Below are 25,974 nucleotides of genomic sequence, written 5' to 3'. Positions count from 1 at the left end.
AATGGATGCGGGAAAAGGGGACACGAATGTCGCCCACAGCTCATGGAATCGGGTCAATGGGAACGAGATTGAAATTGGCTTCATGAGTTTCGGAATTTCGCTTACTCATTATGCAGGAATCTCAGTGGCTTAAAACCAAAAAAAAAATGTGCGAATAAAAGGCTTATTTGGTCCACATTTGGTCCAAATGAGGTTCCACATTTATGGAAGACTAGCCAAATAGTTTTGGATTCTTTATTTAAAGTGTTTTAAGTTTCATAGCCGTTCTATTAGCCAGGTTTTGTGTAATTAAAGGTTATAAAGCATGGCATCAGTTATTTTGCTCCTTTTTTGGTTCCTAAACTAGTATTAAAAACTTTAGGCATACACGTAAAATAAACCCTACTGACATATTTCTAGAATTTGAAAATATTCTGTTTTTTGTATCTGACTTTGATCAATATTTTATTTAACGCTATTTAGGACTCATTTTCAACGGAATTTAACGAATGTACTTCAGTTGATATTTGGTTGAAAGAGATTTTTAAACCGATTTTAATACTTCATTTCTACTCACCCAAATTGGCGTAGACGTTGTCGGCCTTCAGCTTCACGGATCCGGTGCCGGATGCCAGTGTCAGGACACTGGAGTCCACGCTGCTGGCGCTCAGCGTGGCGGTCAGCTCGGTTTTCTGCTTCCGCCGGAGCTCGGCGCTCTTGGGCGGCGGGGGGCGGGCCGGTTTGTTGGCCTCGTGGGCGCGTTGGCCCTCACTGGCGCTCGATCTAAGGGGCGGAGCAGGTGGCTTTGCCGTGACCACGGCCACTGTTTGTGCCGAAACGGAATCACTGGTCTTCGTGATATCCTTCACTACCTCCACGGCCGTGGGGTTGATGTCAATGGGATGGATAATCACGAGACGGGGCTTTCCAGAGGCATTGCCGTCCTCTGTTCCGGTGCATATTTCCGTATACACGCTGGTCTCCCTCTTGGCCAGAGATTCAACGGACTTGCCTCCATTGCTGCCCATGCGCAGGAACTTCTTTATGGAGAACTTGGATTTTTGCTTCTGTGGCGGTGAAGCGGAAGGGGACTTCTTGTCCAAGCCAGCCGCGGCCAGACACTCCTCCGACATGGAGAGATGACGTTGATTCCGGGGCGTTGGCTCTGGCGTCAAGGGTTGCTTCAGGCTCAAAACCGAGCTGGCCGATTGCAGCTGCATCTGCTTTGCCGCATTGGCCCGCTGCATCACGAAGGTGTTGAGACTACGGAACTTGGGATTGATCACGGCCCGCTCGCGTTTGTCCTTCTCCCGAATGACGGGAGCTGCTGCCGCCGCCGGAAGAGCTGGCTTCCTGGTATAAAGGCTGCTGTTGTTGGAAGCTGACGCACCAGTAACAGTTGCTGCTCCTGCGGTTTCTATGGTAGCACTTGTTGCTACCGTTTGGCTCTCGGTAGATGATGATGATGATGTCTCACTTTGCCCAGATGACGTGGCCTTTTCCGCTGGCTTTGCTGCCGCCTTCGTCGCCTTCTCGAACTCAACTACCAAACTGTAATCTCGCTCCGGCGTGGGCGGAGCGCTAAGCTTTGGCTCTGGCGGTGGATTCGGGGCTTTGCCCTTTTTTAGCTTGGCTTCGTCAGCGGCTAGATTCTCTTTGGCCAACTGGAGACATTCGCTGGACTTGGAAATGGCCGACTGCAGCTGGCTGATGAACTGCTGCTCGGCGCAGCTGGGTTGTCGTTTGCCCAGGAAGCTTTTCAGCTGGCTGCCACTGCTGGTACCATTGCTGCTGGGATGGCTATTGACAAGTGGTTTCACCGGGAGCTCTGGTTTTTTGAGACCATGCAGGAACGACGGCCTGGCATCAATCTTCATGGGTGGTGGCGGCGACTTTGGCAGGGCGGGAAGCTGCTGCTCCGCCTCCTTTTCAGGCGCCTGTTTTTGTTTCTGCTCCAGACTGTTGTCCGGATCGGCACTGCCATCGGGTTCGCCATGTAGCTCCCTGCTCTTAACAGCTGGCTTGGGCACTGCTTGATCTCCAATCTGAATATCCTCGTAATCTGAGTTGTTAGTACTGGCGCTCAGCTTCTTCTCCGTCAGAAGTTGCCGCTTCTCTCCACTGACCGCCGTGCCCTTGGCCAATCCCAGATTCTTGTACTCGCTACCCAAGCTGATGCCGATTCCCGAATCCGACTCACTGCGGATCATGTTGTAGGCGTTCTCCTCATCCGAACTGCCATCGAAACTGCTGCCCGTGGAGTCCAGGGCGTCATCCGAACTGCACTTGGTGACGATCAGACCATCGGACGTAATCTTGCTGGTCATAAAGTTCCCCTCGTGAAGATTGTAGCTAGCCGCTCGGGTTTTTGAGCTGAGCAGCATATCGGTGATGTACTGCGAGCTGGAGTAGTGCGAATTGCTGGAGCTCTCAGTCTGGCCGGCGGTGGCCACGCCCACCTGTTCCGAGTACTTGCCATCGGGAAGATTCTCGTAGCTCAACTGGGTCTCCACGACATCATAGTAGGCGGAAACGCCATTTTCCGTATCCGAACAATTGCTGTCTGTATCCGAGTATTTGTGGCACACATTCACCTTGGGCTTGGTCTGGTCCCTGGTGATGGGCGCATTCCGTGCGATGGGCTTCTTAAGGTCGAGAAATGGCTTCGGGGAGTCGCTTAGCGCACTCAGCTCGAATTTGATCTTGCTGCTGTTGTGGCAATTGCTGCTGCTAGCGGAAGTGGAGATGTTGCTGCTGCTTCCGCCTGAAGATACGTCCGATGCACTTGTCTCACTTAGCTTCTGCTTCTGCTCCAATGTCTCTGAGATCTCGTCCAACAGTGACTTCTCCATCGCCCGTTCTATGGGCGGACTATCTTTGCCATCTCGCGATGGAGTTGCCGATGCGGCAGCTGCCCCTGTTGCACTTGGCGTTGTGCTTTTGGCCACGGCTAGCGTGGGCGTTAGGGTGGTGGTCACCTTTTTGGTAACACTGGTAGTTGCAGTAGTTGTAATACTGCTCTTAATTGCTGTGGCTGTGGTTATGGTCGCTGGTTTTGTTTTTGCCGGTGTTGCTCCAGCCGATGATGATGCAACTGATGTTGCGGGTGCGCTTTTGCTTTCCGCGGGCGCAGTTTTTGCCGAAGCTGGTGCGGATTTGCCCATGGGCTGGCCAAAGGGCATCACATTGATCGTTAGAGTCTGCTTTTTGCCCTCCTTGTCCACCTGGGGGGCTCCCAGTTTTAGAGCCGCAAAGGATTTCTTGATATTCTCCTCGGCGTCGCCCAGCAAATTGCCATTGTTCATGTTGAAGTCGGTGTTGGCCCTGGTAATCCTCTTCAGCTCTTTGGTCTCCTCGTCATCCGTTTCGGTAATGGCCATGTCGTCGTGCTCATTGCCAAGGTTCATAAAATCGTGATCGTCATCGTCGTCATCGTCCTCCGACCACTCGCCCCCATAGCCGATGATTTCGTGCAGTTGCTTGGGAAAGCACACCTTGCCGCCCTTTGTATTACCGGATTTTCCAGAGCCACTTCCCAAAGTGCTGGAACTCGAGCTGGACCCGGTCAGCCTGACACCGAAAGCCTTCTTGATGATGCTTTTCGCCGGTGTCTTGTGCTTGTTGGGGTAATCCGTTTTAACCTCTTTGTCTGGCTTATGGCCGCTGCCCAGTTTGGAGGCGGCTGCTGCAGCGGCTGCTTTGTGCTCGTCCTTGGACTTGAAGCAGTTCGAGCACAAGTCCTTCTTCCAGGCATTCTGGGTGAAGTGCGAACAGATCGAGGACGACATCGCTGAGACTTTTCCTTTTGCTGTTGCTCCCGCCGACGAACAACCTTATGCCATATTCTGCAAGGGAAAATGGGAAAAAATTAAATCAGATAAGTGGTCGTGAGTTATGGTTTGATGATGATGATGAGGTTGTTAGTTCGTAAGCCTAAACTTTCTTTGCAAAATATTGCGCAAGCTCACAATTAACTTTCACTACCGCCTGCAACGCAATCTCAACTTCTGCCGCATGACTTAATATTGATTGAGTGCAGAAGTTGAGCCCAGCAATTGTGACTCTGCCAAGTGGCCATGTGGTCATCATCCAGCCCCGAAATCATGGCCACAAAATGCCATTTGCCCGGCCAGCTTATCAATCAATCTTCATCTTGATAATGGAATTATTGAAATTTTGCTGATGATGATGTGGCTGCTGCTGTTGACTTCATGGACTGCCAGAATTGGTAGTCGGGAAAATGTGGAAAAAGTATGGGATGGAGGAATAGATGGGCTGACAACCACATAATTTACCGTGATTGTCACATCTCTCCCTGGAAAAACCATGGATTGCGGTTGGGTAATCGCCGGTTGCAGCTGCATTTTGTTAACTGCATGGCTACTGTTTGCCGTTTATTTTGTTGCCTATTTGCAAATGACTTTCTAAACACGGCCGAAACTGCATGTGCAACACTTTACCAGGAGCAGGCAGCATAGGCATTAGCCTAACAAAAAACAAACCTAGGAAATGCCACACAAATTTAACAGACAGACAACTCATTTATGGCTTTGAAATTGGTGTTTTCATTTGGTCAGAGCTTCTAGAAGTGATTCAAAGGCAAACTGGTTTCCATATAAGGAGTTCATTTCATTCATTAATTTTGATACTCGTAATTTCCCAAAGACAGAATGTTTCCTGTAGAACATTATAGGTCTAATTAAATGCGTAATTTTTGAGAACCCGAATGGGAAATTTGTATTTTCTAAGCCAATGGAACTACTTGTTTTTGTACCTTATTGTGTACTTATTTCTGACGCTTTTAGATTTCTCAACTTCTTGTAATTTGAATTCTAGTAGTCATATCATTGGAAGATCAAATTACTTGGTAACAAATTATGCGATTTATCTGGAAGATCTGCTAAGAATGCCTCCAACAATTTTGGGGCGTTTCTACTGAACCACTTTACACTACTCCCAGCGGCAACATCACCATCCCACCGCTAACAATGTAACTATTTTGAGGTCTTTAAGCCATTAACTTCTTCATATAGCTGTGAGCATCTGCGCAAGTGTGTCACTTGAACCAAAACACCAAGTTTAGGCGCTCAAATCTGGGAGTGTTGCTGGTGTTTATGATGTTGGTGGCCATGTTGCTGCTGTCGCGGCGACAACAATGAAGATGACAGCAACAGCAACACCACAGTTTCTGGCTTGTTTTGGGCAACATTTATCAACGCCAGCAGCGCCAAGGAAAGTTGACCCATTGTTAAATGTGGCCGAAGTGCTCGACTTCTGTTGCTGCCACGCTTGATTTCTGCTGCAGATGCAGATGTGGCTGCTGCTGCTGCTATTGGTGGATACAACAGATCCCCTAGATCTGCGTTTTTGGGTCAGCATTTTGACTTGACGTTAATATGCATAAATCTCGACTCTGTGCATTGCAGTCGTGGAAACAATTGGCATCAAATGATGATTGGGGGGATGGAGGGGAAAAGGGCTGTTTGGCAAATTGCATAACTGGGGCAGCTAAATGCTGCTGCCGTATTTTGGTTTTTGGTTGTGCCCGCATTGTTACCCATAAATTTTAGACTCCGCGGTTTTCGTTACCGTTTTTTTATATCTATTTCTGCCACGGATTTTTTTGTTTTCATGTTAATTGTTTGCATTTTTTCTTTCACTCATTTGCATTCGGTTGCGGAATCGATTGGCCATTTATTTATGGCCACACACTAACTCAGCGAACATAAAAAAACGGGCAAAAGGCGATGAGAGCTGTGCCCATTCTCATGGAAAGCAAGTGGATCGGCAGATCGCATATATGTTGGCCAACTATTGAGCGAAAAACATTGAAACAACCGGGCCTTTGGAAAACTGTCAAAGGCAGCAAAAGAAATGCAGAAAATTCACAACAAATTGTGGGGCCCATTTGACCATATAAAAGCCGTTTGCACAAGTTCCAGCAGCCGCCAATCGAAATGAAGATGGTGTGGCAGCCGCAACTCGAAATGGAATGCTGCAGCAGCATCGACAACATCTTTAAGCTATTTTTCAAGTTTGGCACTTGGCCTGGCAGGAATGCTGTTTCCCCCCGATAAGATTGCCGGCCAGAAAAGAGATATTAAGGCGTGTTGCTGCTGCTGTTGCCGCTGCGTGCAAAAGTGTTACACAAATAAATCTACATAACTTTCAGACCAGCGCTAAACTCCTGACTAAAGATGGCTAATTTATGCTTGGCCAGGACGTCAGCTCGTTAGCTAAGTGTGCTATCTAAGATGAGTGGTTCACTTGGACTGTTGGATTCCGGTGGGGAAAACTGTTTGTGGGCGTTACAAACTAATCGGTGCACCGTCCGATCTGAATTTGCATTTTTGCATACTTCATTTTTCTGCATAGACTGCAATTGGAAACACACGAAACTGGCGTTAACGAAACCCGTTCCCATTCCCGATTCCGATTCCGATCCGGCGGCAACCCACTTCGATATTTTGCATTCTGGCATTTTGTATTTGCTTTAATCTGATCGGGCAAAACAGTTAGCTTGACCGCAGCTCGCAGCCCGCAGCCAATCGAGGCCAACAGGTTTTTTTCGGCCAGAAGCAGGAGGGTTCTGGAGGCTATTCTTAGCAGCACATCCTAGTCTTTGTTTGGGTTAGCTGATGTCTTTTCCTTTTGACAAGGAAAGTGGGTTAAAGCCGCTTGAATCAGCCGCAACCGCAGCACAGCAGAGCTGGGCGCAAAAAATTTCCAGAACCGAACTTTTAATTTAATCACCACCGCACCGAGTGTTGATTCCCATTAAAGCCAAACAGGAAAGCGAAAAGCTTCAAAGCACGAAATTGAAACGAAATGAAGCGCGAGATGAGATGAACGGAGATAGGTGCTATATGGAAAATCGGGACGCGGGGCATTGGGGCATTAGGGAGCTGTGTTCCACATTTGCAAGTGAGATTTATGCGTGGCTGTGGCCCCCCAACTTCTGGTGTTTATTTATACATTTATCGTTATGTATACGCACGTATTAATGGATCCGTATGCACGGCAATATCCACCTGTGTTATACTCGCTCCGCTCGGGATTATGCAAAGCAGCGGCGGAGGAATGCTCTCCGCCTTGTTTACAATGGCTAAGTTATGCAGCGGCACTCGGCGAAGTTTTTGGCTAAAAAGAATTCTTGGCTAGGTGGGGCCTCTTGCCACGAAACGGATGTTGTGGGCGATCCACCGCCAGCCAAATGTCAACTATTTGCTCTGAGCCCGATCGACTGCCTTTAAAGGTAAACCGCCAATTGAGTTGCGGCTCGGAATCGAAAAACCAAAGATAAAAAACTCAATCTCTAAGTCGCCTCTACGTGAACGGCCTTAAAGTTCAAAGTTCAAGTTCAAGCGTGTGCCCTGCACTTCAGTTTTATTGCATTGTTCTCACTTGCTTTGGGCCTCATTACGCTTTCAAATTTAATCAGCTGATTATTGAGAGCGCTGCAAGTGTGGGAAAGTTTTGGCGAAAAGTCTGAGAAAACATTATGCGGATTGAGATATGTACTTCCCACTGCAAAGAAAATCACTCCACTTTTATCTGTATGCCATACCAAATATATTTTTAAGGACACCCTTACTTTTTGGTTTGAATTGGCATTCAGTTAGTTACCAAAATAATTGTCATTGTGAAACAGATCTTGCCGTTTGTCTGTGCAGTTTTCAATGCCAAGTCGGAATAAAATACAACTGATATATGAGTACGCCAAAAATGTTTTCGTTTCCCTGTTCACACGCTCAACAAAACACTAGAAATTTGGCTGCGGGATTGTTTAATTAAAGCCAAGTCAAAGTTGCCATTAGCTTGGGCTGCTGTGCCTCTCGAGAACTTGCCGGATGTTGGTGCAGGCAGCAATTTTGTCAACAGGTAATACAATAAACTTGTGCGACCACAATAATGACAACAAAAAGGCAGCAACAACACTGCTGCAGTAACAGCACCGCAGCAATACAGCAGCACAGCAGCAACAGCAATTAAATTGTGAAGAAGTTGTTTGAGGAGAGGGAGTGGAAATTACTGTAGTGCCGCTGGCTGTTTGAAGCCTTTTAAGCATAAACATAGTTGACGACTACTAACTGCTTTAAGAAGAAGTCAAGGCACGTCATTAAAGCGGAAAGATTGGATTGGGAAAAGTTGTTAGATGGAGAGAGGTACCTTTTGGCCCAGCACGATTGGGACTTAACGCGAACTTAAGTGCCAGAACATATTTATTTTGACCGCCCAAGATGCCAGCGACATGATTTCTTCATGTCTTGATGGCTTGTCACATACTGCAAATGGTTTGGGCCAAAAGTTACTTGTCCGCCTGTCAATTATCCCGAATAACGAGCCCGACTCACAGCTTCGCGTCCAGCTGCCAATATTGCCAGTCATTCAATGCCCGCCGGCATATCATGTCGGGTTAATTGAAGTTGCCATACTTGCTAAGCCGCTAAACCAAAAGGCCTTTTGGCGTTAGCCCAAGGCCCCAGGCCGAGTTTGGGTTTATTTTTAGCAGCCCAGTTGATTACGGAGAAATGTTTTATGTTCATTTTCGCCAAGGATATTCCAGGAAAATGCGGAGGAGGAGCAGCAAGAGCTGCGGGAGCCTCCTTAATCAAGCAAAGCCTGTAAATTTATGCCTGTGAGCGCGCCCACATCTTACTGCCTCTTGGTGTTGCAAGAAATAAGGGGGGAAGTGGGTGGCGGTGGCTGGGGACTGAACGAAACACATATATTTCAAGGTTAAGTTCCCATGTCGTATTCGTTTTCATTTGCTGTTGCGTGACGCAGACAAAGTATAAAAAGATGGGGTAAAGATGAAAAGGAAGCTGAAGACGGCACACTGGCAACGTGGCGCAAAAGAATGACAGCAGAAGCAACAGCACCAGCAACAGCAACACAAATTGCAGCAGCAACATCAGCAGCTGCAACAACAGCGAAACAAGACAGTGCAAATTAATAAATGAAATCGCATCCATTGATGCAACTGTTGCCAGGGGTTCAAAAAGCTGCTGGCCTGTTGCTGCCGTCTTGTCTGTATACCCATTACTGGTAAAGAAAAGGAGTATACTGGACTCTTTAAAAAGTATGCCACAGATAGAATGTAGAATTGGTCCGTCTGTCTGTACAAGCGTAAACTCGTTAACAAGGAACGCATGTCATTTCGAATAACGGCTATCTGATAGTCGACGCACTGAACTTCACTACGAGCACGCACATGTGTTGCAGCAACAGAGGCTTAATTAAAAAATGAAACCCCCTTGCTCCCCTTGAACGCCCCAAGCGCACCCTCCTGCAACAGAATGTGTCGCTAACTAAAACGGGGATCCGATTTCCACATTGTATTTTTGTTGCTTCCCAGCAGCAACAGCTGTCTTTATGACACAGTCCCTACTTTTGCTTAGTTTTTAATACTTCTCCGTTAAAATATTTTACGATTACTGAGTCTTTATGAATACAAATTTAGAAGAGAACTTTTCAGTTGGCTGCATTCAAGGAGAGCATGTCATGTCAAAATAATAATAAAAACCTGTTGCGTGGGAATATTTTTTAGGCGCCACATTCCCCAATTTGCTGGACAATTTGTAAGTGCCTGTTGCCGCGACAGGCACAAATTGCAACTTGAACTGCAACAGCAAGACAACTTGTAATGGAGCAGTGAGTCATGTTTGTAGAACACACAGCTGCATGGTTTTTATGTTTTCGGGGCTTTGCCGCAGGCTGATGCCTGCCATTTTATACGGCTTGCGGTTTTGAGATCTTGACCAAAACAATAAAACGCCCGAAAGCCTGAATTCCCGTACCTGCTCAGCCCAGAAACTCTTTTTTGGCCACCTTATGTTCGTGGTTCGGATTCATGAATGCCTGTTTGTTTGACTTTTATTGCAAAATTAGAATATGAAATACCAAATAAAAGCAAAAGCAAAACTTCAGCAATTTGAGCTTGAATCCAGTCTTGGCAAGACTTGGCAAGACGAGAACAACTTGCCCATTTGGCTTGCACAATTTTCGATGTCTGGCAGCGGTCTAAGGCAATAGTCAGAAAATCGATGGTGAAGGGTCTGCGGAATGGCAACCCGATGTAATTGTATGCCAAAGGTCAACAACTGTGTTGGATTTGGTAAAAGCAAATAAGGCAAAAGCACACAAAATCCGGACAATGCTACACATAAATGTGTGCATCTTGCAACAGCATTGCTCCTTTTCATGCACAAATTAGTAAACTAGGAAAATTAATATTACTTTTAATGGATTTTGATTATGCAGCTTAAAGCAAATTTGCAAGCAATAGAAAATGTAAACATAACTGGGCGGATATTTTAATAATTTAGTAAAAGGTGAGAAAATATATATTTATGAAACCGTTTCAATTACTTGAAACTTCTTAGCTAACTGGGATAATCTTTATCGACCAGCTTCGCTCTTAAACGAACCAAAGACTTAGTTGCCGGTGGAGCAGCTACAGAATTTGCTTCAGAATTTGCAATACAGTCGCAGAAGGTCAACCGCTGGGTCATCGGATTTCACTTTCTCAATCAAATCGGAGCTCGCTTCTATTACTATGCAGTTGATGACAAGGGCATGAGTTCCAGGCTTAAGTGCCATTTTATATCTCTCCGATTACCAGTGGCTTTTGCATTACATTTGGAGTGGTGACCAAATGGATCCACTTTGTCCTGGTTTTACCCAAATCGGTGGTCCAATGGCAGCCTTCAGTGGTGCAGATTTGCAGTGGACGCTGTACGTCTTTTCCCAAACTCATATTTTTTGGACGATTTTTCTGTATACTTTAACTTTTTTGTTGATTGAAACCTTTCAGCAAAATAATATCCACTGACAGTGAAATCTTTTGACTCAAAATATGAGTACAGATGATTTATCTTATATTGTTGTATTGTTGAACTTAGTCAAGGAAAAACAATCAGAAAATCATCAAACTTTAAGTCTCTTTAAGCCATTCTTTCGATCATTAACACAAAAGCCTTTTTTCAAGCTCGAAGTTCTGCAGCAACGACTACAAAAGAAATATCTGTGTGCAACAGTATGATGGCATCTGCATCTGGATATTGAGCACAAATTGCACGCAACGATTGTCAAACTCGGTTTGCCCGCACATATTACGTATACGCACTAGTGTGCAAGGCCAAACAATGGCTCGTGTGCAGACGGAGACAAAAGCCTTACCAAACACACAAATGCCACATGAGTGGCAGCTGCAGCAATTGCTCTTGTTGCTGCTGCTGATGCCGTTGCTGATGTTGCCGTTAGCCGTTGCAAGTTGCAACTGTCGCCGGCTGGTACGATAAACAACAAAAGAAAGTCAGTAAACCACTGCGGGAATGGCCAAGTTCAAAGTTCAATGGAAGACGAGCAGCAAGCAGCAACATGTTGACAGCGACAAGCAATTAGCCAAGACAGATGAAGGGTTCATTTCAGGGGGGGATGTGAGGGTCGCCTTGGTTCAACTGCAGGGCAAAGCGCACGAATCAATTTGCATTTGCAACTGCAGTCGCCGCATTTTGTCTTTGGGCAATGAACCTGCAGCTTAAGCACTGCATTAAATAATCATAAACAAAGCTTTTTCTTCCTTAGTTTTTGTTTGGCTCTTACTACATAAATAGAAATTGAACTACCGGCCAATAGAGCGCTTTCCTCTTTTTGTTTGATGTAGAAAGTGCATCGGACAGCGGACTCATGGGAATTTAAATCAATTGAACCGGCTGGGCTGGTGGGCTTTGAACTTGGCTTAATTAATCCGTGCAGCCTTTCGAAAGTTTGGTCAGCAAAATTGAATTGAATTTGCCAGCTGAACAGGGACACGCCCAGCGCCAAAATTATTTGTTTTGCTTTGTTGTTTGACATTTAATTGGCATTAATTACTACCCCCTCAGCTGCAAACGCACGCCCCTCTCGTTGGCCAATCACGGTCACAACTTTCACTGGTTCGCCTACACCAAAATTGGTAACCGAAAGCGGGTAACAAGCGGGCGAGGGGAGAGAGAAGGGGGAGGATTGGTGGCCACTGCAATTGACAATTTCAATTGAAGCATTCGAGGGGGTCTTGGCCAGGCTTATCGCTACTCGCCATCCAGGCGGCAGCTTTACCCAAAACCCATTATCATTTTGACAGGCAGCAGCATTTAGACAGAAGCCGCCTTAGTTACACTCAGGAAAATTGCAAGATTATTAATCGAACCTTTGTCAGAAATAGAGAGTTTAGAATAAATTATGATATTATTATATAAGTTATGACAAAACCTCATAAATAAAAGTGTATTCTTGCACCAAAAGTTATATAATCACCTCAATGCCGAAGCTAACAATTCGAGAGGACTTTTAGTAAATTTGAGTTTCTAAATATTAAAAATATTCTTCCCTCAACTATTGTGCACTATGTGATACATATAAATTAATCCCTTGTCAGCACCTAAGGTTGAAAGGAATAGGGCTGCAGCCGATTGAGAGCGTTGCATGCCAGCGACTCATTTGCCTCAATTAACTTTGGCCGGGCCAACAGTTTAGCACCTAATCGTTTACTACCCACTGAAAGGCCAAGAAATGCCAACAGAATAAAGCCAAAATGCGCTCGTTAATTAATAAACAGTTCCGCCACATAAACGGCGCCACAAATCAGCGGGCAGCATACAGATACTACACTACTGTAGCAAAATATGGGCCAGAAGGGGGATGGGAAATGGGAGTGGAATGGGAGCTTGCCACACACGTGTGCAACATGTCACCTGGGGAACGGAATGGAATTGTGCGGTGTGGCATGCAACATTTACGAGCTTGTCGCTGCGAAGATTTTCATTCCAGTTCCCCCGAGTGGGAGTCTCAGGCAGAAAAAAGACAAAAAGTATAATATATATAAGCCGAATTCCAGAAAACAAATTCTCCGTCAAATGGATGGATGTTGGGGGATTCGAGCGCTGAGTGCGGCAACATCAGATAACTAGACAAATTTGTCTTGCTTTGCTTTGCGTCTGTCTCGAGAGTAATTTTATTAGAAATGGAAAGTTTTATTGTTTGCCATCAGTCGAAAGCAAATCTCTGGGACTAAACGTTGTCGAAAGATGCAGCCGGCAGCTGTTTTTTCTTCGTTTTCGTTTTCTTCTACTGGCGGCGGGCTTTTTATACATTACAACTTCTTCTTTTTTGTTTCTAACTGGAAAAGTAAATCTGGAAATCTATTCAATTGTGACCGTTGACTGAACGATGTCCGACCGAAGCCAACCAAACTAAAGCGTCTCCATCAACAATGGAGTGGCATTTTTCCACCACTTCGTCAGCTTCTACCGCATTATGGGCGGGTTGTACAATAAATTTGGTATGAAATTAGATTTTTCTCTTCATTAAATGAATATAGGATATATATATTTACGTGTGTCTCAGAAGAAACTTCGCTTCCAGCACAATGGAAAGTTTCTCAAGATGGCCCCAAAAAAACCAAAAACAAAACCAAGGGGTTTTCGTAGCGAAAGCGATTTTCTGATTTTCTGAATCTGAGTCCCAGGGCAAAGAAGAGTTCGTTGGCATTTGGCATTCGCATAATTTCTGCGTCATTTAACACACATCTTTCTTCATAAGCGGCCAGGCCAATAATTAAAGACACGTCAGCCAACACACTTGCAACACTTCGAACACTTTGGCTGCCGTTTAGGCCAACTTCCATTGTTCGCCGGGCTGCCAGTTGCATTTGCAATCTGCTGTATGCCATTGGGATTTCGATCTTCCTGGTCTTCGGAAAGCGTGGGACCAGGGACCCGTTCCCACTTTTGCTCCGCTCTTGCACACCTGACAACACATTGTTAGCCGCCTCGGATTACCCAAGTTGTTCGTGGCCTGGGAGTCCACCTTCAATTGGCATGCCAATTGCCCTGGCAACGAAAGTGTAAATTATGGAAAACACGCCAAGTATACTTTGTAGGCCCAAGTTACCAAGTTGCATGTGCCCGTTTAGCGTTACGCATTTTTGCATTCTGTGTGAATTTGACTTCGATTTGCCTTTCCCTTTGCCTTACCTGCTTGAACTGTTCCACCTGTCGCACGGTATCCGCAGTTTATCTTGTTGGGCTTTACAATCTGCAATGAAATTAAAAGGATTTATTATTGAATTCATAGCTGTAGAAGATTAAATAGAACTTAGGGATTTATAACTATATTGTTAAAGGTGTACTAAGTAATGTGGTAATTCTATAATCATAATTCCTAAATGGTTTGTAAGAGCTTGGGAATTGTTCTCTGTTTGACAACAGCTACATTTAATCTGATAAATGCAATGTAAACCCAAACTTACAACATTTTGAATAAAGTTGCCAAAAATAATATATTATAAAGGCCATTTACTATATAAATTGTTGATGTATTCACCGAGCCCAGGTTCCGAAAGACAATCATTTGCCAAGTACTGACTGCAGTTCAATGGCCTGTGGGCGCGCATGCAAAATTGGCCAATTTCGCTTGGCGTAACTGAAAATCAGTAATCGAATTACGAAAGGCTAAGGCGCCAGTTGTCCCTCGGCCCCCAAAGTCCCGCCTCTGAAACCGCTTTCTCGGCTGCAATGACCCGAATTCAATGCACGTCGAGCTCATATTTTACGAGTTGCTCTGTAACCAACCAGCAAACTGAAACAGTTGGCATTTGGGGGCATTTAGTCGCTGGCAAAGTCTCGACATCAGGAGTCCCCCTTTTTGAACCCCCCATCGAACGCTGTAATCGAGCTGCAAAAACTACAAAATATTTATTGTCATTCTCCTCGTCTTGCCCATGGTTTGTGTTAAACTTGGCTTGGCTGGGCTTGGCCCGACTTGACTCGGCCAGAACGGCCAGAACAAGTTGCAGCCAGCTTAAAATGCACTTGAGCACTCCGGTTAACCCGAGGTGGCGATGAAGAGGGGTGGGGATTACGATAAAAGAGAACTGTTTCACCAAGGTTAACTTGGCCAAGTGGATGGCTTTTACAGCGCACTTGTCCGTCCATTCTCGTGGGGATTGGCACTGGCAGACAGTAAAAAGCCAATTCTATTGTTAATTAGCATGGTGTGATAAAAACTGACCGCGGCAAGGTCGCCTTTTGAGTCAGATCAGACCTGAATATGCGGCCTCATTTATTAGCTAATTTATTAGCCAGTTGAAGAAAAACAATTAAAATGATAAGCGGGGGTGAGACAAGTAAAAAGCTATAATAAACTTATTAACAAGAACAGACAGTGGCTTTGTAAAATTATTATACACGGTGTCAATTTAACGTGTTGTAATTTTGCAAAAAAAAATTTTGCAAATTCTATAGAAAATAATATATTATTTTAATTTAAAGATTCTTCTTACGGTCTGAACAATTTCACAAATTATGAACCTACGGTTTTTTTAAGTTAAAACTTTTTTCACAGCCACAATATATTTGTAGGAGGCATTACTTTTATAAAATTTAAAACAATTTCATCAACTGTCGCGATATATCCAAACTAATCTCAACCGCACCCATGGGAGCACTTGTTGTTTTGCTCACAGTATTGAATGCAAATTGCATGTGTGGCTTTACTGGCTTATCGATTTCGATTCGTAAGTGGCTTTTAATTAACTTCGCCCAGAGCAGCTGTCAATTCTTACAGAATTGATATTCTAAACGGATTTAGTAGGAAAACTCCGTTCGTAGGTTAATTAAAGTGAAATTGGCAAATCCGCACTTATCTAGACACGTTAAATTTGTTAGTTAGCCCGAAAAAGGTAATTGAAGACGCCTGCGAGGAACGCAAACAAACAGAACTCATAGACCAGGGCTTTTGTTATGCGAGAGCTCCAAGCGGAGTGGGAAGCTTGGGACTGGACTGGACTGGACTGGGCTGGACGGGGTTCGGGAGGAGGCGGAGGAGCAGCTGGAGCGGAAGCGGGAGTGATAATAAAACAACACCGAAGGTCATTACTGGAAAAACGGGTTTTTCTAGCCAACCTCTGCGGCTCTGCAGCAAGAAGTGAGTAAGCATTTAGCATTAAAATACCGTTGGCATTATGGCGTTTGAATATGCATGGGCGAAGCGACAGCCGCTGCCGGGGGCACTCTGTCCCCCGTTGGAGTCCCCCTTTTTTGGCCAACAAGTTCGCCCTAATAGACAACGAGCCAAATGCCGCCAGTTGTGCAGCGCCAGCTCCAGTTGCTCCTGTGCTGCTGCAGTTGCATCTACATAAATTATGCACCTAGAGCCATTTGCAAATTGTCATTCATCGTTGGGACAACTACTGGCGTGGCGACATCTCCGTGGACGATGACGCCAAAGAGGAGGTGACGGTATGAAGTGATAAAGTGATGAAGAAACGGGCAGATGGAGATGCGGATGACATGGCTGTATGCCCACGCCGGGTTAACGCCTGGCTCGCAAATCTGGTTGCTAATAGCCACGATGGAGATGGTGGCGCTGATGCCATTAAAGGTCAACAGGCGGGTGATGAAACGAGTTAACGCTGAAAGCTGATTAGTGATGAAGCCTAGATTTATTTATGAACTATCCAGCTGCATTACAAAGCTTTACTTTGACCAAGTAAACTTCTATTTCTTCCATAATACAAGAAAAATAAAGTATGCTGAGTGGATTGTCCAGGCTTTTTGGAATGATATTTTTCTTAATGAACTCTAACTTTTGCGTAAACTCTGCCGAATTTCCTTTGAATTTTATAAGACGTCAGTATCTGCATGGATACTTCAGATTTACTACAGTTCTTAAGCAACTTTTTTGGCTGACAAAAACTTGGCCGTCAAACTGCTGTAAAAGCGGAATATTGAATGAATATAGCATTTTATACATTTTGCATATTTAAAGAATAAACTTTGCACGCAGATCGATAAAGTTGTTAAGATATTATGGACTTAAACTTCTGCTTCTTTTTTCCGACAAACATGAATAGTGATAATATTTTGGATTTGGTTAGCTACTGAAGATATGTTTTAGATGTTCTTAATAGCTCTTCAGATGATTTAACCGTTTTAAACCCTGTGGAATTCCTGCATTCTTTTCCTTTACTAAACCAACATTTTTACATAAGTCACCGAGGCCACGAAATGCTGGCTGGCTTTTATTTGGCTATAACTGTAAGTGTCATCAGAAAGCGCTTAACCGGTTCTAAAACTCACTTCTCTACTACCAGAGGCGCAGCCGAAAAGGGGTTCCAGTCTCGGTCAATGATTTAGAAGAACTTTATCTCAAATGAATGCCGCTTTTAAGATTTCACATAAGCTGTAACCCATAATCAGCCGCTTATGACACCTCTTTCTAGTTTTCCAACTTATTTTTGGGACCAAACCTGTTGGCGTTCTCTTCTAACTGTTAAGTGACCAGTCGTAGCCCCAATGCAATTCAAATGCAGATGAGTTGCTATCTTCATCTTTCTCCAGACTGCGTCATTGCCACTGCTGCAACTTGAAGTGCAACTGCAACTTTCTACTACTCGGCGTTTCGAGTGGAGTGCAATCGAATGCTTCAATGGAGCAGAAAACTTTATGTGGCATCTCACTCACACTCCCTCCGCGAGTCCAAATGTCGCAAATGAAGTTGAAGTCAATTTACTGAAGCATTGACATTGCAACTGCAACAGAAGGAGCAGGAGGAGCATCATCGGGGTTTCCAGTTGAGTGGAAGAGCTGAGCATGCAAATTGCTTCACTCCCAGTGGGCCACATTTATATACATGGATGTCGGGACGGGCCAATAACCAGTGCAATTCAGTTGGCCATATTTAATGGCCGCTTAGCCGCACAATTAATTTGTCAAAAAAATTGGTGGCAAGTCAAGAGTTCACGGGGAGGGTAGTCTGTTTAGGCATGATGTCTGGTGGCTGGTGGCATGTGGGCAGGTGGCGCAACTTTCACCTTGACCGGTTGGCCAAAATGCAAAAGTCAGAGCCGGGCAAAATTGAACTGCAGGCAATGTCTAAGCCAAAGTTATCATCATTAAATTCGGCACATTTAATTAGACACTTTGCAGATACCTCGCATTTATTTAGCTGGAGAATACGAACCGGATCCGAACAAAGAACTTCCCTTCACTGGCCATCACTCACTTAGCTCTTTGTCCGAGTTTTATTTGAATTTGTGTATTTTTTTCGCTGTTTTTGGTAATTTGCATTTCTAAGCTTGGCAAATTGGACAGAGACATCTGCAAAGAAGGCATTGAAAAGTTTTTCGCATTTTTGTGCGCTGTTAATTAGCCACGAGAAGCGTAATGAGCATAATGGCTATTAGATGGTGTGGAAGAAATATGTATGTTATATGGAGAGATATGCTCAGGTATATCGGAGTATAGGTATTTATGGAAAGGAGAGTTGAGAATGCTGCGCGACTGTAAACAAAAGAAGTAAGCCAGCCAAGTGATTGATCGTAGGTTGAACGACCCCTTATATGTGGTTCGATCCAAGACGATCCCAGATCAAGTCGAATAGCGCCGAGCTGAGAAACCGAGAGCATAATTATGAGATTATAAATATAATAGAACTACACGCCGAAGGCAGAACCTAATTAACAGGTACATGTGCGCTGGTGTGCGTGCGAGCTACATCTTGGATACTATATCTATGACGCGCACTGTGCGTGGCCAGTGGAAATCGCCATACGCCGCTACTCAATTAAAGTCGAAAAGCAAAAGTACCGAAATATTTCAGTTTCGTTGACCAGCCGGGCATGTCGCAAAAACAAAAAGGGGCAAATAAAGATACAATCCGCATTTCTTGAGCATTCCAAATAGCCCCGTCTGCGGTTAAAGGTTAGCTTTCTTCTTTTGCATATCTTTATGACAATCCCCAGTAGTTATTACCGTTTTGGGGAGTGCGGTCATAAATCACACGATCATGCAGCACGTGTGTGCATCCTATATATGGGCTGTGCACTTAGAGAAAATGTAGTTGTAATACAGCAGCTAATTTCTTGAGACTGGGACATTTTAGCCTTGACTCGAAGGTTGAAAATGAGTGAAGAACGAATTGTAACATAGGTAAATTGTGAGCACTTTTAATTTTTCTCAGTGATGAGATCCAATCAGAGCGCTTTCGCTGAGTGAGAAAACGGCCAGGGTGGAAATGCATTTCCATCGTCATCGGTTGTGGGGAGCGCAGAGTATCAGGCTGATGATCGTGCCTCACTTATGCGCTTCCTAAGCAACAACTTGCGGGCTATTGAGCTGGGGCTGCATTTAAATATATAATTAGACTTATACTGCTGGCGGCGACTGTGCGTACCCCTTGTGGCTATTATTAGGCCCTCCCCGTTCCGCTGCCTTAAGTGATCAGTTCCGTTTGGGCTGGGTATCCCTCTTCCTATTCCAAATAGTGTTCTTGCACTTTTATTTATAAGCATTTTCCACCTAGAGTGCAGTTCGTCTCAAATGGGAGACAATTGACTAATAAAAGTGCCGCTCGCACAAGTAGATGCATCTTTTCTGCTCGAGTGAGTGGAGAGCGGTGTCATCTTGTGCGGGGCATTATGCAATTCACGTAATTGTAATTGACGGCATCCTGCAGATTTCCTTCTCGCCATGCATAAGTGATAACATTACGATTAGTAGACAGCTTTCGTTTAGCCCGAGTAAACAAGTCTATCCAGATTCATCTGGGCCCGCCATTCCTACACTATGTTCTTTAGAGCGGAACAGCTTACCGTCAATTTCGCATAGTTTGTGGATTCTTTAAGTGTTACGTACATAGTTTTCTGTACGAAATATCTAAATTAATACAATCCTTTTTCTTAAATCCTAAAACTACGACCAATTAAGTATTTTAAACTTTATATTATATATTATATATTATATATTAAGGGAAAACATAGCCAGGAAAGCATGGAGCCATAGATCTCTTCAACTACTTTTTTACCTATTACGTCGGATGACACTTACTTATTCGGAAGTTATAATATTATTGTTATATCTTCAGTTTCTCTACCCACTTCGATTGGCTATTTTGGTCTATGACATAAGAGTTCATTTCATTTTAATGTTTTCTTTTTTTTTGGAGTGTTTACTTATTAGCACTAAGTATTGGCCAGCCTGCGCTTTTAACATTGACTTAACAGCGCCCACGCACGCCGTCTCTTTCTCCGCGGATGGCCTTAGCCTTCGTTGTAATTGTCCAAAGTAAATAAGCCAACAAACAAAGCCACAAACCACAAGCCACAAATTTTGAATTTTAAATGTTGGCCAACGGCAACATGAAGCATTGACCATTTTTTTTGCCGGCTACTAAGGTTAATGGGCCTCTGGCATGATAGCTCTCAAATATCTGTGTCGTGTTTTTCTCGTTTTGGTATAGGTTTTCCAGTAGCCAGCATTCAGTAGTAGTTGGTAGCACACATTTGATTGCACCTTTATCTGGGGGCACCTTCTCGACCTCGTCGCATTGCGAAATACTCCGTTTCTTTTAATTTCAGAGCTCTTTTTCTCGGCTTTTCTCGGCCCCCTGGCTAGCCGGCAACTTGTTGCTCTCAGCCTTGTTTTTTGCTGCTGTTCGATAGCTGTACAAACCGGTCAAGAGCCGGAGCATAAAACGCTTCGCTTTGGCGGAGAGCATAAAAAAGGCACACAAAATCCGTTGTTCAAAGCGGCGATAATGAAGTCCCATGCCATGAAGTCAAATGCAAAAAAAAAAAAAGAGAGATACAAAATCGCTTGGCCTGAACTCTTAGTGTGTTCGGTCATTGGCTGATCATCGTAATGATTACAATCTTCAGCACAGATCCGATGAACATATGCATATTCATGAGGGGGGTTGGAGATATTGTGAAATTCCACAAGAATGACCTCTAGATGACTGCCAAAAGCCTTCCCCTTGATAATGCCAACCATTGTTTATATTTTTATTCAGTTGCTAAGTTTCCTACTCGCAATGTATGTGTGCTACCTTGGGCTTGAAAATGGGAAAATATTTTGATTGTGCGGCCTTTTGCATGTGGAAAACAAACGCCTCGATCTGCACGCATGCATGTCAGCCCAATCAATCGAGAGCCACCATGCACTGAGAAAATCTTAGGAAAGTGATGATCCTCTATCGGAATACCTGATGTATATATAGAGAAAGAAGATACCAAGTATTTCAAAATATTAACAAAGTTCTTCCAAAACATAGTTGACTTCTATTTGGTCGACTTTACACATGTACACATAATATATAGGTAATTTCATTTTCATTCCCAATGAAATGATAGTGTTTTTTTGATAGTATAGGTACCTCATTATTCACTGATTTCACTGTTTTCAATGTTCAAATCCTGAAATTGTAAACTTTTTAAAGTAATTTACAAAAGCTTTGGGAGTTCATTCCCAGGAAGATGGTGCTAATAAACTGATATAATATTTAGCGTTACACCTCTGTTTTTTCTGTGTAATACTGGTGAGTAAGGGAGTATCCAAGTGCATAATTGCAGTCGTTGCCCTGGACTTCAGCTCCACCGAAGGGCCAAATGCATTAAGTGCGGTAAACGAGGCAGGGCAAAAACTGAAGAGGATGATGATGCTAATGGCGAGCCTGGGTCGCATTCCCCGCAGTAGCAATTGAAAACACTCAAATGCCGCCGACTCCCTGGATGATCCCCATTCCCATTTCTATTTTCATTCCCATCTTAGCTTCCAGTGCAACTCAATCCAGAAGCCGTCGTCATCGAGGTCGTTCATCCGGAGAAGAAACTGGGGGAGAACCTCGATGCAATCTGGCGCTTACAGCTGCAAAACTGTCACTCACTCAGTCAGTCACTCATTCGTGGGCACAGTTTTGCGTCGGACTGCCAGTAATGTGGATCTATGGGTCTAATGGATGGATGTTGTCATAATAATGAGCAGGAAGTTCGAAGAAAAACACCCAAATCGGCTTATGTCGTTGTTATGTGAGCACTGAAGTAAAAAAACTCAGAAAGAGCTGCTCACACACTAAGCCCAAATCGAGATTCATGAATGCAGTAAGTATCTTAGAGATACTTTTGGTGCGTTAATTAAAACTGAAGCTGAGCGTTTTTTCTCCCATATATCAATTGCATAATTTCCAGTTGTCGCTCTCAATTACCAAGCCCCACTAATTGCAACAAATCGAATTTGATTGCTTAAATGCTGCAAATTGGTCACACCGAAAATATTTGAGTTGTTATAAAATACGTTTACGTTTAATTTGATTAATTAATTACAAAATATTTGTCTTAAAGTTTCCTCCTTATTCGCTTGGCTGTCATAACCGAAACGGAAGCAAAAGTTGACTGTTTTTCATCAAAGATTGCTCGAAATATTTCCATGCTTGCCGGGGAATTAAGGAAGTCTCTGTGGAGCTGGCAAAGTTTTTCTTTCCTACAAGCCGAAGCCTGAGCAAATAAACAAGTTTTCAATATTTAATTGCACAACTCTGTAATTGTGCCTAATTGTTGGGTAAACAAAAGTGAGCAACAGGCTGACTCAATATGCTTGGGCGTTGCATTTGGCAATGTTTCATAGCGTTTGGCGGAGTGCGAACTGAAAATTGGATAATGGACTTAATAATATAGGGAGTTTAAGAGTAGGGTTTTTGATTTGGGCTAATGCCTAAGCATACATATTTGAACAAGCTTAAATTGTAATCAAAAGGCTACGACCCTGACCCCAACTCGAAGTGGTAATTATTTACACCATTTTGGGCTGCCATAAGTCAACGCATTTTGCACATTTTAGAAATGGAAAATTACTCCATGTTACCAGGCATACAAGCTCACTCACACAATCATGCAGATGATTGCAGCGAGAACATGGAAAACATTTCCATGTGCCACTTAAAACGACTTTCAAAATGTTTTCACTTGCCACAATAAGCGCCCACCCACATACACGGCGAGAAACTGGCAATTCAATAGATTACAAATCCTATAAATGCTTCTATAGTTAAAGACAATTGAATAATAGAAATCTGATAGTGAAGTTTAAGTAACTTAACGTGAGACCGTAAACAAGTTGTAATATTAATTCAAAGAGATGTGGTGTTAGTTGTATAGGTATTTAAGACTGCAGAAAACACGTTCTTTTTCTCCGTGCAGCCACAGTTACGACGAGCTTGTGGCGGCCACAAAGCCAAAAAGTTTGCCCGTCCAAAGTCCGAATTCCAGGCCAAGAACAGCCCACACAAATGCAGCACCAACTGCAGCGGCTTTGGCTCAAAAAAGCCGAGTGCAACTACCAACGTTCAGTTGAGGAATTATGCCAGGGAAATTCACCGCACGCCTGGCAATTCATGCCCCAATGATGCACGTGCTGTCGAGGGACTTAAAAGGCATTCACTAAATCACGGATTTGAGTTCGATTTGGAGCGATTTGGGAATAGCCATCAATATAACTTAGGCCTCCTGGACGTGACTTTGGAGGATACAAATCCCCAACTACCATGCACCATAAATCGTCGATCTGCGATCTGGAGCGGCTACAATTGTTGCCAATCGAAGCTGTTTTTCGAATTGATTAAGCGTGCTTTTATTGGCGTTTGCCATCGATGTCCAGTGCATCACTCTCTCCTCGGTCGGCTCTCTTTCTTTTTGTATTTTGCGAAATCGTGGCCTGCAATTATTAGCCATTACCAAGCAGTACAGTCCACCAGATAAATAGTCAGGCTAACTGATTTGTGGAGCCGGAACTGGTCCGACTTCGAATTCAACTTCGATCGGTTGGCTGTAAACAAGGAAATCTTGCCAGCTATATATTGTACACCTTGAACGCCTCTGTTTGTGTTGGGGGACCACGGCTCAATGAGTTCGTAATCGGAGGCAGATAATTATGCGATTATTCATTGCATTGTGTCGGTTGGTAGCAAGTGCAACACTTAATAATTCGATTAGTACCGAGTGGCGCCGCCAGGTGGGGCGATGAAGCAAGAATCTTAATGGTTAGCCAATCTAAGCGAACTGATATCGCCCAGGCAGCTGTTTTTGGTCAATTAGCAGACAAGAAGCAAATGGCAAACGGCAAACGACAATCGCAGATCGGAAATTCTTACGAAAACCAACTGACAACTACGCCAGCATACAAAACCTGATTGCGTTTAGTCATCGGGCTTTGTAGCGAAAATTATAATGAGCCGCAAAAGCTGTTGACAACTTGGCGTTTCGTTTTTGTTACCTTTTTCTTCGGCAGTGCGATGAAATCACTCAGACCTCGACCCGACTTGACCACAATTCAAGGCCATAAATACCAGACCGAATGCGATTTGCCAACCTGCCTCAATTGAAAGTGATTTCTGATGGATTGCTCATCCGCCCGGGGTTACCAATGCAGCCGGAAAACATTTCTTAAGTCGGCCAGAGAAACATTATGCAAGTCTGCCTCGCACAAAGATGCATTCATATGGCATTATTAGATTTACGACCTGTAGCCGGAGCCCAGGCATTGACAGCTCATTTTTTATATTTATTTGTGACAATCACCGCTCGTTGACTGGTGACCTGACCCACATGGCGTATACTTTTCGGCCATTAGGTGGCAATTAATGCTGGCCAAGATTGGCATTCAGATTGAGATCGTGCTGGACCCCAAGGGGCAGAGCTGCTGATCGTTAGGGCTAGCAGCGACTTACTGTTCTTCTTGATTGACATGCTTAGCACTGTATATGGGCGCTATCTGTATCTGGCATCCAACAATCTGTGGCCCCAGCAACCTCATTTACAGTTTACAGCGCACTCGGCTATACTCAATAGGCGCTTTTGTTGCTCGCTTTTCTTCCGCTTTCAACGGTTCATAATTGAAATTATAATTCAATTTGCTGCCGTGGCCACACTTTGCTTTTCAATTATTAGAAAATGTCTGGAGTGAAAGAAGAGAGCGATCGTAGTCGCAGATACAGATAGAGATACATTTACGTATATTGTTCATGCGCATGAGATACAACTTTGAATGGCGTGCCAGACGCTGCGCATGCGCAAATAAATTTTTAAGGTTGATGGCGAGGATCCTGGCAAGATATTTCCATTTCATGCCCATAAATATTGTAAGCGTAGGAGAAACCAACTATGTACATAGGTACAAAAATAGAAAAACTACTGACGTGTCGTCGCTTGCAATTAAGAACGCTTTCATTTTTCATTTTCAGCCTTCCTTCTTTCTCCGCCTTTTCCGAGTCGAAAAAATAAATTACTTTTACTGAATATAATTGAATTAACATTAACAGTCAGCCCTGAGCAATCTGTGAAAAGTTCCATCCAGCTTAAATGGTTAATGGAATTCTCTTGTTGATCAATATCCATGAGATAGCAAACACATTTCTTTATTAGCTACTTGAATATCTCGCTTAATTGAAATCCCTTTCTGCCTTTCTTGGACGGAGATAAATTTGAAAAACCAGGCAACGTCGCTCCGCTCCCCTGGACTTTTAAAAATAGAAATGGGAAATTTGGAATCTTTAAATTTGTTTTTATGCCCGTTTTTCAGGGGATCATCTGGTACTTGAGAACTTTTTCCCATTTTCGGGGGCATAAATTGCAGGGGCTGCCGGAAAAGTGCAGCTCCCCCAGTTGATAAGGCCATAATGAGGGTCAGACCTTGGCTTGGGCGGTCTCAATTATTTACGATGTGGTAGTTGGTATTGATTTGCCGGGGAGCAAAGTCCAAGAATTGAGCTACTCGCCCAGCTTTTATCAGTTAATTTCCAGTGACCCCGTGTCACTGGGAATCTGATGTAACCATATAAGTACACAAAAGTTTGCCCTGCTTTCGCTGCACGCGTTTTGCATGCGTTTAAAGTCGCTTACGCAAGAACCGCTTTGTATTTTTGGTTGGGTGGTAGAAAGTGCCGCCCGCTCGACGACACATTTTGAGGCATAAATTAAGTAATTTACTTTGATGGTCATGCGTGGAATGCTTGTTGAAAAATAACAAGCTGGTGGCCAAAACATCATTTTAGCCCCATTCAAATTTAGCATGTGGGGTGTTGTTTTGTGGTTTTATCGCAAATATCAAAGAGTGTCATCTACTTTTGATTCATTTGCTGTCGCTGATTGTTTTTTCAACAATTAATTGTTATGCGTTTTTA

The 25,974-nt window shown here is 43.9% G+C and overlaps 1 protein-coding gene across 1 annotated transcript in view; it reads right to left on the bottom strand.

The window, feature by feature from the left end:
• Positions 1-25,974, bottom strand: part of LOC6535646 — a 34,905-nt gene that overhangs the window by 4,421 nt on the left and 4,510 nt on the right. The window contains exons 2-3 of the mRNA XM_002096238.3: positions 13,998-14,058; positions 557-3,824 (exon numbers count right to left, since the gene is read on the bottom strand). Of these exons, the coding sequence (XP_002096274.2) occupies positions 557-3,767 (3,211 nt within the window). The 5' untranslated portion in view covers positions 3,768-3,824; positions 13,998-14,058. The remainder of the gene's footprint in view (positions 1-556; positions 3,825-13,997; positions 14,059-25,974) is intronic.

This window comes from Drosophila yakuba, chromosome 3R (genome assembly GCF_016746365.2).
Source record: "Drosophila yakuba strain Tai18E2 chromosome 3R, Prin_Dyak_Tai18E2_2.1, whole genome shotgun sequence".
NCBI lineage: Eukaryota > Metazoa > Arthropoda > Insecta > Diptera > Drosophilidae > Drosophila > Drosophila yakuba.
This window is presented reverse-complemented; position numbering and strand designations above follow the sequence as displayed.